This window comes from Lichenostomus cassidix, chromosome 10, assembly GCF_008360975.1.
Source record: "Lichenostomus cassidix isolate B80296 chromosome 10, HeHo_3.0, whole genome shotgun sequence".
Lineage (NCBI taxonomy): Eukaryota > Metazoa > Chordata > Aves > Passeriformes > Meliphagidae > Lichenostomus > Lichenostomus cassidix.
This window is the reverse complement of record NC_139491.1, coordinates 8,965,660-8,979,685: the sequence shown is the minus strand read 5'-3', so window position 1 is coordinate 8,979,685 and position 14,026 is coordinate 8,965,660. Positions and strand designations below refer to the sequence as shown.

General features: G+C 36.0%; 1 protein-coding gene across 1 annotated transcript in view; it reads left to right on the top strand.

Annotated features, from left to right (window-relative positions):
• Positions 1-14,026, top strand: part of EFL1 (elongation factor like GTPase 1) — a 62,241-nt gene that overhangs the window by 10,334 nt on the left and 37,881 nt on the right. The window contains exons 13-15 of the mRNA XM_085070496.1: positions 6,503-6,654; positions 7,421-7,599; positions 8,252-8,387. Coding sequence (XP_084926622.1) covers positions 6,503-6,654; positions 7,421-7,599; positions 8,252-8,387 — 467 coding nt within the window. The remainder of the gene's footprint in view (positions 1-6,502; positions 6,655-7,420; positions 7,600-8,251; positions 8,388-14,026) is intronic.

Here is a 14,026-nt window from a genome sequence, read left to right as displayed (position 1 = left end):
CAAATTCTGTGTTAGCTGGCCATTTTATGTTTTTTGGGGGGGATTGTCACCATACAGTGAAGTAATACAGAAAATAGTAATTTTCCTATTAAATTAGATTGATTGTGAATGTTTAATCTTTATGCAGAAAACGGTACTGCTGCTGTAATAGCATTTGAAAGCTTTACTACATTTGAGAGCTTCGGTTTTTCTCACACTTGCTAGATTTATTCCAATTCTTTTCTTACCAAGCTTATCTGCAAATCTTCCACCAAAAATCTGCCTTGCACTGTTTGAATTCAGGGAAAAGATGCGTCGTGTGCATGGGCTGAGCAGACACTAGATGGTGCAGTTTTGCTGTGAGTGCTGTCCTGAAGTGTGTCTGAAACAGGAGCTCCTGCTCAGGTGTGGCACAGCAGCGCCATTCCTGCTTTGTCTGCTTTCCTGGGGATGGACAACAGTTATCAGGGACAACTGCACTGAGGCCAGCACTTTTTGGCTGTTCTATCACTGATAATTTTCTATCACTGATAGTTTTTTATTTGTTGGGAGAATCAAGAGTCTTTGAAGTGATGAGAATGTGACATAGTGGCTTTTACATAGACTGGGCACAGCAATTTTCAAGTTTTTAGTTACTTTCCTTTCTCCCTGTTTATTCAGTACACTGAAAATTATGGTGTCTTGCTGTGTGGTTTGAATGAAAAGTATTTCTTGGTGGCCTTTGTATTAAATTACTCAGTTACTAATTAGCTAATATTAAAATGAAATCACATGTGTATTTTTCTTTGAGGTAATCAGTCATTATTAATACTGTGTGATTTTGCTGATTAGATAATATTAAAGATTTTGTTTTGGGGTGATAGTTGGCTTCCATTATTTGAAAAACAGCAACAGAGCTAAATATGTATTTGCCAGTGCTTGATTTGTTAAGATTCTACAGTTAAGCAGTTCTTGAAGAAATTGGAAAAGGAGGTTAGTTCTAAAAGAGGAAAACAATCTCCATGAAACAAAATCCAAGTGTTTTAAAAGCACAGCACTGTGTACATGTGATTCTTGAGCATATTTTTAATTGTCTTGGTTACTATATGCTGTTTACAGTTACACAGTGGAGATTGTACTTAACAGAATTGAGTGATGGTTGAGTGGAGCATGTGAGATCCAGTATTTAACTGGCATTCAATGGGGGTGCTCTGTAAGGAGCTCTGAACATGGGGAGAAACAGTGAATATCTACACGATGTCTATTACCAAGTGTTTCATGTTTTCCTTTTTAAGGAACATGAATACATTTTGTATGGTTCAATTACATGTTAATTTTGAGGAGCCATAACTGTGCTTTTTTGTATGTAGATGTTTGACTGCTGGGTTGACCTAAGGTTATTTGCCTCCCTTGGGGGTGGGGAAGGACTGATTTGAAGCATGTTAAAAAAATCAGAGAGTTTTCTCCAGACTTTTTTTTTTTTTGGCAAAATTTGTAGTCTTCTACTTCCAGAGGAAAAGATGTAGATACATGCTAGTGTTTCTTTTTCCCTGTTGTGAGATAGTATTGGGTAAGGTTATCTTTTTGTAACTTTGTTAGAAGGTTCCAATTGACTTTGCAATTTTTTATAGTTTGCCTTATTTCTGCCATCTGCTTGTAATAATTATTAAGCATAAGTTGGGAAAAGCAAAAAGCTCTTCTAAGTCCAGGGTGTACAGTAAATGATAACAAAGGATGGATTTTTAATTAAAACAACCTCCTTTGAGACTGCTGTTGGCAACTAATATCTCCTTGAAGGTCACTTTAAAATTAATAGATTCTATACTGAAACCGGTATGATTTTGTTTTACTGTTTAAATAGCAGAATACATGGGAAAATCGTTCATTGTCAAGTTAAAGAAGGTTGTCAGCTTGTATTTATATTTCCTTGGAAAGATTTGAAAATTGACTTTTTGTATGGTAGCAGTATGTCATTAGTTTTTACCAGGTTTTGTAAAGAAATGAGAATAGTGCAAATGTTTTGTCTTCCAGATTCTTCTGTCTGAGCTTCTGAAATTATTTGCTAATTCCTACCAAATCAGGCAAAAATATAAATTGATGGTTGGGCAGAGAAGCCAAACAAATTAGTGTCCCTCCTCCTCTTGCTTTGTGCAAAGGTTATTTGATGATGTCTGTGTAAAGTATTGCTGTGTGCAATATTAGGTGTTCATTCAGCAAATGCTGTTTCTCTCTCATTTCTGCTGCTGTGACATTGAACTGTAGTCTAAGACAGAATGGTCTAGTGTATGTATATCAATAATAGCCAAACTTGGCATTTAGGTACAGGGTTTATAAATGTACCAGTTTGCTTTTTCTGATGTTCAGAATTCTGTCTTTATCTAACCCAGTGTAAAAGAGAAATATTTAGTAGTTAATTGCAATTGCTTCCAAATAATTGCTAGGGGTATTTAATGTAAAATGTAAAGAATATATAAATTGAATATCAAATGTTTGTTTTGATAAAATAATCTACTAACTTAGTAAAGCCTTATGTGTAAATCTCACTGTGATGTAATGCCACGTGAGCAATAGGAAGGAAACCTTTTATGTTGCCTCAAGTCCATCTTACAATCCTGAATAATGTAAATAAATAAAGTGTACTGAAAAAAATCCATTTCTGCTTTCCAGTGGTAATAAAGAAAAGTCTATTGAAGAGATAAGCTAGTGTACTAAAATTATATTTCACTACTGCCCTGGGGGATATAAAACCTATAATACTTCTGCTATTTTCCTCCAGATAATGTGAAAGTTTCTTCTTTCTCCTCAGTCAGCTTGAAATCAGGACTATTTTTTTTCTTCAGTGTCACCCTGAAATAAGACACTTTCCCATACAATTCTGCATGAAATTACATTGATGGTTGTTTGTTTTGTGCTGCAGCTTGTTAGCATGTTTTAAACCAACAGATTGAAGTGCACTTCATTTGTTTTCTCTCTAATGTTTCATAAAAAACTGTACTGGGAAAAAATTTCTGTTATTTTTGCCAAATCTTCATGTGAAATGACATTACATTGTCTTGATCAAAATGAGAACCTGTATAAAGCTCCAAGCTCTGTAAGAAATTGCTATCTTCTTGCACGTAATTTACATGTTTAAGGCAATATGATTTGCAGCGAGTTCAATGTGATCTGAACCCATCATCTTTTGTTTTCGTTTGTAGTTTGTTCGAAATTGTAGTTTGTGCATTAGAAATGAATAGGACATGTGTCATCTGAATAGGCTGTCAGATTTAGAGGTTAGCATCTCAATTTGGCATCCAGTTGCATAATTAATAGACTAATAAATGCTTTTCAAAAATTAAAACCCCTATTAGGTTTATCATGAAATAGATTTCAGTAACAGTATACATTGGAATCTGGCTGAGACCTTCAGAACTGATCCAAAAAAGAAATAGTAATGGTTGAAATTTGAATCTCTGAACATACACAAACATGTAGTTTGTGTAGTGGTGAGCTTAAGAGAGTAAAGGTTGTAACATTGTGGAAGAGTTTTGCTTCAAGTTTCTCTTTTCTTTTTTGCACATTTGGCATGTGAGATAAATCAGAGGTTGCTCTATCAGTCTGAAGGGTTTTCCCAGGCAAAGTGTGACAGTTTGGGATTGATATCTTATTTCATTACATGTCTCAGAATGAATGGTGACTGCTGTATAATATAATAGAAACAGTTATTGAGTATTGCCTGTTGAAAGAGTCTTGTAAGACTGTTGTGTGAAATTTTATGTAAGTTCTGATTTGGATAATTTCCAGTTATTCCTGTTGTATTTACACATTTATTTCTGCTGAGAATTTTGCGTACCAGTCTCGGTTGCAGTAGAACTGATAGTAAATTATCTCAATAGATGCACATTAGTTTGTGAGTGGAAATTGTTCCATTGATATTAAGTCATTTAATCCAGAAATCAATGCGCTGCCAAAGGATTAGGAAGACCACTGGCCATACACTGTGCTGAAATGTAGCAAACAAACTGCACTTGACCGAGCTGTCCTTAGGGATGTTGCTGACAGAATTCTTGGAGTGCCAGGTGAGCAGAGCAGCAGCCAATGATTTCACTAGAACTGAATTCTGAAGAGCATAGTTACTAATAGAATTCTCTATAAATTACATGGATTTAAAGATGTTATCAAAAATTACCTCCTCCACACCTTGTGAAGTCAAGCATGTGTCCATGAGCTCATGCAGTTTAAACTGGTAAAAGCTGTATGGAGAGAAAGCATTCTCAGAACTTGAAAACCATTGTCCATGGCATGAGAGATGGATCACAGATACGTGTTGGCAGTGCTATTAGTCTTCTGGAAATCAGTTGATGTTTTGACTGTGGTGTTTCCTTTTTAAGATGGTCTGGAGGTTAAAAACATAAACAACACTTCAGTAATCAAAGGCAAATTTATCTTTGGGGGTTTTGTTCTGATTACTCTCTCCAAATTTCTGAACTGCCTTGGATGGAAGTCTGTCTTTGATAATGTGAAAGAGTAGAAAAGCTATCATGTTCAGAGGATTGATTGCATGGAGAAGTTTAGTTGCCATTCAGTTTGAGCTAAATGTGTTATCCTAGGGGAATATGGGATACAAATAGGTCAGCAGTAGCTTGCTTACATTACCTGAAATCTAATGCCTTTAATCAGCAGTCTATTAAATGTCAATGGTATGTATATTATACACATTATTATTTCCATAGAATTTGTTTACCACGTTTCAGTTTAAGATGAGTTGGTAATGATGTGGTCACCCTTCTATGCCAGCTCCATTTCTTGTGCCACGTTCCCATGTCTGCATGCTGGAGCATTTCTCTGGAGGACTTCTTTTTCTTTCTGCTACAGAATTTTTATTTGCTGGTTTTTGTGTGACTGCATGTTCCCATTTTTTTCCTGCCAATATTATGAGGCTGTTGATCCTTTCTAAAGGAGCGAAAAAGGGGAAGGGAGGAAGAAGAGACAACCTTTCTTTTGGTTTGGGCAGCTTTTGTTCAAAATTGATTTTGCTTCTGATTGGTTTTGCCAACTGGAGAAATTGAATAAATCAGGGTATAATTTGAAACTGGTTTTGCTGCAGATCCAGTGCCTCATGTGCATTAATCTTGTACTGTGTTCTGCTAGATTGTATTACAACTCTATATAAGGATTTATTTGACAACATTATCTTTTTGTAGTTTCTGATGATACTACTGGGAGTGACTAATTTTATAGAAATTGATGGTGACAGAAACCAGGATGGAAGTCTAGCTTGTACCTGCTAGTTAAAATCCCACCTACACTCAATCTGCTTTTCCATGAAATTGGGAGCATTATTAAGTGTTTTTATACACTTCTTGCAACTTAGACCAATGCATTCCGAATTTTAAAGTACCTTTAATATTTGTGGTTAGGGCTATTTGACCCCTAAATATACTTTTAATAATACCATGTAAAGCGGAAAAAAAGCAAAGAAACTTTTTTCTTTTACTCTCAGGTTTATTTACAAAAACTAAAAGTATTTTCTGACAATCAAATGTGTTGGAATGAATATGTATGTCCCTGTATGTATACAATGCCATCATATATAGACTGTGTTTATGATACCCTTGGCTGTCTGATCTGCACTTTGCCTATCAACCTATCTCCTCTGGAAATTTTTCTGACATTCCAAACCTTTAAATAACTTTGAACAGCTGCGTTCAGGCAAAAAAAATAATAAAAAAGTTTTCTTTTCCACCATCTGCTTTGCATTTTGTGTTGTTAGGCCTTGCTCTCTTTTGCAGGAAAATAAACAAGCCAAACAGAAATATCATAGTCTTTAAAATTTCAGAAATACATATTCTTAATTCTGTCATGATTAAGAGACAGTTTTTTCCTTTAAAAATAAACAACAACAACAACAAAACCCCAAAAACCAAAACAAAACTAAGTTGCCAAAAAGTTTGAAGTGGTGATTTTGTTTTGCTTTTCCCTTCTCTATAACGTGCAATGTGTCTGTCCCAGGTTCTGAGTTGTAAAAGTCTGTGCTTCAAATTCTGACATTTTATCCTGGGGGCCTCTCTTTGTGTAATTTTTAGAGATATTTTTGACTTATGTGTAGTTTTCTTACTATTTTAAATTGAACATTTGGATTCAAGATAAGTATGATAACTGTTGTAAATTATTTCTTCATGTTCTATGAAGAATTTTGATAAATTAAAGGTCTCATTTTTTTAAATTAAGTCTCTTGTAGAAGGTCTTATATGTAGAAAACCTTTATTTATATCCTGATTATGGTATAAATAAAGATTTTGCTGGCACTGAGTTGGTCTTAGCCATGAAATCTGCTCAAGGCAGTATTTGATCTCTATGTATTGGGAAGAAAAAGGAAAGTCTAAATATGGTAGAGGAAGAGTTTGCTAATTTTAACTGACGAAAAATCTGTAGTATTGGGGGGACAAAAGGCATTCTTCATGAGTTTTTACTTGTGTCAGATATAGTATTCTAATTACTGTTACTTCATTTATTTAAAAAGAAATGGCATTTCCAAATACTGATGTTTTAAAATACAATGTAGGCCATTAACTCAAGAAGAAATTGCTCATCGGCGTGAACTTGCGAAGCGAAGGCATGCAGAGAAATTGGCAGCAAGTCAAGGGAAGGAGCCATCAGAAAAACCCCCAAGTGAAAATTCACCTGAAGTGACTGGGAACACTGGTGATGTGAAAGGTGTGTGGGACCTTGATACCTGTTTTTCTAGGAGGATGTTTAATAGGAGGGTGTTGGTGTTGCCAAGGGGTTGTGTACAAATCCACATTGTGAGTCATCCATGTGCCAATCCAAAGTTCAGTGCATGGAGCTGAATGAAGAGCAGGGAGGGATTTGTAAGAAAGCTGATTGTTCATAAATGGTGTGACAGTGCTGTGGATTTATTCATGTTGCTTGGCCTGAAAATATGCTTGGTCTTGGTCCTTTGTGAAGGGAGGTGATGCTTGAAAGAGATACTCTGCTAAAAAATAAATAACTTTCAATTCCAAACAGCCAATAAATTGATACAAAAGCAGTGTATGAGCAACAGGATTGGATTATGGGTAACAGTTATGAGGGTTCATCTTTCCTCCCAAGGAACAAGTGGTAGGACAAAAGAAAATGTCCTCAGGTTGTGCCAGGGAAGGTTTAGAGGAAAAATTCCTTGACTGAAAGTGTTGTAAAGCATTAGAACAGGCTGCCCAAGGCAGTCATTGAGTCATCATCCCTGGGGATATTTAAAACATGTGATACTGAGGAACATGGGTTTGTGGTGGACTTGGCAGTGCTATGTTAATTGGTTGGACTTCAGGATCTTAAAGGTCTGTTTTAACTGGAATAATCCTGTGATTTGCCAGATGTGACAATATAATCTATCATAGACTTTTTGTGGGTTTTTTTTTTTTTAGCTTCAGATGATGAGGCAGAAAGTCATTTTATACTTAATATATTTTTTCTGACTGGTTAGGTGAAGAGCAACAGCTCACTGGTCAAGGAGACAACACGACCTCAAAGGCAGTGAAACAGGAAGCAGACAACAAGGAGTATTTCATTGCTTTTGCCAGAGTGTTCAGTGGCGTGGTGAAAAGAGGGCAAAAAATCTTTGTTTTAGGACCAAAATACGATCCTGCTGAGTCTTTGCATAAGGTAAGAGGTGAATGTGAACTGTTGCAATAACTTGAGATCATTTTGAAACACTGATGACTTAACTTCTTACATGTGTCTCACTCAAAAGAGGAAAAAAGTTCCAGTGAAAAATTCCAAAAAGTATCCAAGTAATCTAGGTAATTGTGCTGATAGTGTCTGTAAATTCATTATAAACCTCAACATTTCCAAAATCATTTTAAGTACAGTGTTCTATTAGCTAAGCATAAATGCAATATGTGTCTATTTTGATTAAAAAAAAGAAGGAAACAGCAATGCTTGTAGGGAACAGAGTGTGCATATCACTGTTGAAAAAAAAGGTGTTAAGTATTTTGAGATTCTGATCAAAGAATTTCATTACTTTTGAATTTACTTCAAAATATTTATTTTTTCAGTGATAATAAAAAGCAAGGTAGAAGTAGTACACAACTAGAATTTGCCAAAGAAAGCATTATTTATCTTCTTGGTAACATTCCCATATTCACCTCAAATCTGAACTTCTGGGAGTGTATGTTGGTTTTTAACATCTAAGGTTTGAGATGATAATGCTTTAGATTGTATTTTTCAGCTTTGGAATGCAAGAAGGTTCTGTGGAAGAAGTTTTTATCTGAACTAAGTGATAAATACCCAAATGCTGGTTTTGTGCTCTGTGTAGCTGTCATCCCAGTGCTCTGCTACAGATGATCTGCCAGCAATACCTCACATGACTTGCTGTACATTGGAGAACCTCTACCTACTTATGGGGAGAGAGCTTGAAGATCTTGAAGAAGTACCTGCTGGAAATGTCCTGGGTAAGAACTAGGATTTCATTTCTAGAGCCTGAATCCTTATGTCATCCAAAGTACACTGAAATTGGTTTGGTGTGATTAATAAGAAAACTTAAATCCATGAATATTTTTACATATGCTGTATGTGTGAATAAGGAAGGCAGTCTAATTAAATTGGGATTTCTGTGCACTTTGAATAGCAGAAAACTAGGGATTACATTAGTCTGTTATCTTCAGGTTGGATTATTGCCAGGTAAGCACTGCTGCCAGGAATTGCCAAAGGCAGTAGTAAATTCTCATACTTCATAAATTGCAAGGATTATTTATAATATTTTCCCAACAGTGGAAATTCTTTAATGTGACTTTTCTGGTGATGTGGATGAGTGTAGTGTTATTTATGGGTCTGTTTGAACTCTGGTGCTACAAAATTACTTCCTTTATGGCTGTGGCAATTTCTTCACTTTCTCCATGGACAAAGTTGTAAAAGTCAACCTAATCATTGAGTTATGCTCTTTTGTGCCAGATTCTGAGCTGCTTTGCTCTAGAATGGGTACTCTTCATTGGTTTTGTCCTTTGCTTGTCTTAAATAATAAAAATAGTGTTTAGAATTTGAAGAATTCAAATTGAGAAGATGAGTGTGTAACAGTGTGAATGAATGTGCCATGTGTAAGAACGTGCATGACTGTGTCATTTTAGAAAAATGCACGAGAATGTCAAGATCAGAATTCACAGTCAGTCTTAGCCAGACTATATTTGGTATTTCATCTTTTATCACCAGATAATTACGAAATGTTCACATAAAGCAAGTTTTCATTTTCACCTGAAGCATACAAGCTGAAGTCTATATGTGGGTTTTTTACATCTAATGTAATTTAAAAGGTTTTTTTTTAGACTAAAAATCCTAAATACCTTTCTTTTGTTTCTCCCATTTCCCTGTGTAGTTGCACTGTTAATTTACATAAATGCAATAAACAATTTACTGATTTGATGATGAATTTACCACACTTAGAAGAAAATGCAATACATTTATATAAGAGGAATGGTGATGCAAGACTTCTATTATTCCAGTTAGTAACAATGATTTTGGTTTGTAAGGCCATTTTTCTTTCAGCTTTAGAGCACGCAGCAGTGATTTCTCTTCAGCCATATAAGGAAATTGCTTGTGGATTAGCTAGTAAATTAAGGAAGCTTTTCTGAAAGCTCTGTGGTTTTACTCTGTATAATTAAGTTATTGCCGTAAGGAATACACAGTTAATCATGACAGCCTATTTCCACTTTAAAACTCAAGGTATAGATTTTTTTAGATTTTTTTTTTTCATCAGGGTTTGGGGTTTTTTGCTATTATTTATAATTTTTTTTCTTGCAAGGAAGCATCTGCTTGGTCCTAGTAGGCAGCCTTTTTGTCCTTTATAGTGGCTTATGCAGGGTTTAGTGCTCAAAGACAAAGCTTGATGTAGAGCTTGTTTTACTGAAGATGGAAAGATTTAATCCCTTGTTCCCTCTGCTCAATTAATATTTCCTTAAAATACTACTCTCCTTTTAATTGATGAAAAATTTGAGATTGCAAGATATTTTAAGTGGAAAGGGTAATGAAGCATAGTGTGTTTGAACTGTAAAGCTATGACAAACAATTCAAGAACATCAAGCTGGAAAGTGATACTTTGTCCTTGTCTAATATGTGTAGCCATTCTGGAGGGCCTTGGGAAGTTATTTTCTGGTATTATTTCTGGGGAAGTTATTATTTCTGGTATGTATTTTGAGTTCCTGGAAGTTAGGAGAGACAAACTGTTTTGCATTGTTTCATTTGTATTGCCAGTTTGCAGCTCGACTGTTTTGCCAAAAGTATTTGTCAATAAGCTTTAAGCAGTATGTAATTTTCAAGTAATATGGCAAATACAAAGTAGAGCCCCTTCCATATAGCTGTTTCTAATTCAGAATTTTTTCTTTGCAAACTTGTGACTACTGTGCATTTTTGTAGGCCTTGAGTAGGAGGTGAAATATGATTGAAAACAAAAAGTTCTTGAGAACCAAGGATAAAAGAGTCTTCGTAATAAATCTTCTTTTAAGAATTATTTGTCAGGATATTCTATGAAAAGAGTAAAATCCATGCCTCAGACAAAACCACCTGGTTTGTAGAATTTGTAATTCGGAAGGACTGTTGATTGCTCTGATAACTAAAAAAGAGTATATGAACAAAGTGCTCTCTGAGAAGAAAGTACTCTCTTACTTTTCACCTTTTGATTTTTCACCTTCTTCCCCACCACCACCTCTGCTAGATGTCCTGTGCCAGCAGCCAGGGATTGCACTTGTTAACTGGCACTGCAAGGGTGTGCTTTGCAATGAGCAGAGACCTTGCAGCAGGAGAATCTGGTTACTGGAGCAGCAGATAAGGTTATGCCGGATTAGGCATGTGCCCTCGGGTTCCAAATGGCACTTGGATTGAGTTGAAACTGCTGAATGAAGAACATGATAGTCATTGGAATGGGCCATGAAGGGATCTCCAGGTGTAATTTGGAAAAGGGTTGAAGTACTGATCCAAAAATCAATTGTGTGTCTCGGTGCACTGTTTCAGCAATGGCTTGTTTTTCCTCTGTCGTGTCACATGCCTTGCCAAGGTGTGCAGCTGCTGAATTGGAACCTCCCTGTGGGCATCAGCTCTGGGAGTTCTGGGAGTGAGATCCTGATCATGCCAATGGTCCACCTGCTTGTCCTGTTTGCAGTGCTGGCTGGCTCTGTGACACTCTGTCCTGACTTAAAGGCCTTATCAGCTTCTGTACCATCTTTGCTTGGGCTGAGGCCTCACCATCTTAAAAGAAACAGGGTTCTTGCTTCATAAATCCTAACTAGGTATACCAGAATCATGCTTAAATTCCAAATATAGATGTACTCTGTACTTGCAGACATTAAATGTGCCAATTATGTGTGCCACCCAAATCTCTATCTCAAAATAATTGATTTTTGATTCCAAGACAGCCTGGGCACATTTTGTGCTCCCTTTTTTGAAAACTGCCTGGATACACATTGGAAAGAAAAGTTGTGTAATCACAGACCTTGGACACAATATGTCCTGTTTTGACAATATTGTCCTTCTGGAACTTTAAGGGAAGAAATGGTGCTTAAATATTAAATAGCAAAGACTGCTTGACTGATGTATATTCTTAGTGACACTGTAATTAACAGTGGCCTTCGTTTCCATAAAATCATCTGTGCAAATAGCAAGCTGCTGTAACTGTCCCATGCCCCTTAAAGGCTTGTCCTTCTTTCCTACAGCAAAAATATAACAGAGAGAGGACCTTGATGTGGACAATCATCTGGCTATCTAGAGGTTTTAGCTTCTTTAGTTTATTGGGCTATAAAAGCTGACATTCTTGCTGGGACATTTCCCTTGTGCTGCTGGGAGTATCAGTGGCACTGGAGGTTCCTGCTGCCATGCAAACATCATCTCCAGAGGTGGTGTTTTTGGCAGGAGGTGAGCCCTGGCTGTGGTGTGAAATCCACTGCTCTCTAGTTTGATTGTTGTAGCTCTTCTTAGGAGGGCTTGGTTTCCCTTCTAAAAAGGAAAATTAGAAATGGTCCATTTGGAATACATTAATTGATTTAATTTGGATGTTGTATGTAAGTTGTTTTGTTTGTTAAGTAGCGTTAAGTATTGTTTAACAAGCTGTAGAGACTGATAATGCAGGTACATAAACAGAAAAATTAACACTACCATAAACAATTTTTCTTTTAAATCTTTTTGTGTTAATGAAAGTTGTGGGGAAGCAGCATTTATTAGGTCTTTCCATGAAGAAAAAAAAGGTTGCTTGTTTACCAGCAGGCAAAACAATAACTTAAATTGAAACAGTGTTGAAAGTTCCACAAAGAAGATTATTATATTGAAGTTTTAAATTATTTCAATTATGTTTCTATGTTAAGAATATTTAGTCTAAATTAAAACTGCCTCACACCAGTAAGTGTTTTGAACTAATAACAAGTCTGTATTATGAGGAAAACAAGAGGAAGAGGAGATGGTTGATTTGCTTGTTCCCGTGCAAGACTCTCTCTCCCTTTATGTATATAAATACATTTGTTTATTTATTTATTTACTTTGTTTATTTACTTGAGCCAGTCAAAGGAAAAGTACAATTACAGGAAAAGCATCACTTTGTGACAATTGTTGTGAAATTCTTGTGGTTAAGACTATAAAAAGAATTGAGTGATCCTCAAAGAGACAAAGGAAAAATCATGAGGCAGTATGTGAGGAAAAAGTAATCTGGGCTCATAAGTCAGATTTAACAAGTGCATGCCCTCCAGATGTGCAGAATAATAGCACCCTTTTTTCTCCCACTTATTTTAAAAATATTTTTCTTGTTGCTGTCCTATAATTGAAGACAAAATGCCTTTGTTTTCTGCAAAAAGCAGTGTAAAAAAGTATTTAAAAAGTAGGGGAAAAGAGGTAGTGGTCTTTTTGTGATCCTATCAGGCACAGATGAAGGGCTTAGGATTCCCATACTGGGTATTGGTTACCATTTCTAAGTAGTGTAAACAAGTACTGATGTGAAAACCAACACACATTTTTGAAAACACTGGTTTAGGTACTTGTGTAAGTGAATAATCATGTGGGATTTTTTTTTTTTAATTGGCTCAGTCTCGTGTTTTTCCTGAATGTATTCCTGAAGGGTCATTCAGTGATACATTTTTGTTAATTGGAATCAAATATATCTCAGGGCATGTTGTGCCTGCACACACACACGAGTTCAGAGTGACATACATTTTAAGTTATTGATCTGTGTGCTGGTTTTTATCCACAAGTACCACCAAAACAATGGACTTGTGTTTGCTGGTGTACAAAGCCTAGATTTTTCTTAGAGCTGCCTAAACGACTATTGAAGTGCTTTTTATGTCTTGCTGAATACTGTTAAAAGCAAAGCTTTTCCCTTGCCACTAGATTTGTAGTGCTTTAGTGTAGGACTCATAGGAGCCTAGATGATTTCCTGAATATTTTCGAATGCAGTTAGCTATGTGAATATCAAGTGTTCTACCAAATTAGGAGCATTTGGTTTTTTAACTTAATAAATTACATTGTTAAAAGTAGGAATCTAGAAGTCCCTCCTGTTGCCAGCTCACTGTCAGGCTTCCTACATGACACATTGTTGTGTATCTTGATGTTTCCATTTCTAAAATGCTTGTTTTCCCATACAGTGTTCTTTCATGTTTTAATTATTTATAAAGCACTTATAGGATTCTTGACATGGGAACAATGTGGCATAAGAAATATGGGTGATGATGGATTCATACCTCTGGATTTTTGGTACTTTGCTGAAGATAGGTGCCATAGAGCTCCAGTAGCATGAGAAGCTGGTGTGAAGGAGTACAGCTAACCTCATTACAAGGTGTCTAACAAGCATTTTATTCCTTTAGGACTTCATTGAACAATTTAGACGCTTTTAATAAGCAGCCTCAGTTAAGAGCAAAGAGCAGCTGCAAGCAGCAATGCCATTTTAAAAGCCCAGAATGGCTTTCTAGGCCTGATGCCAACTAGCAGGCATTACCACCTTCTGTGAGAGCACTAGGAACAGGCCTGCTGTTCACCAGCCTTGTCTTTCTGTGCAAACATTTGGTGGGCTAATTTCACTCTCTGAATCAGTAATGTGATTATTAAAAAAAAAAAAAAAAATAGCCAG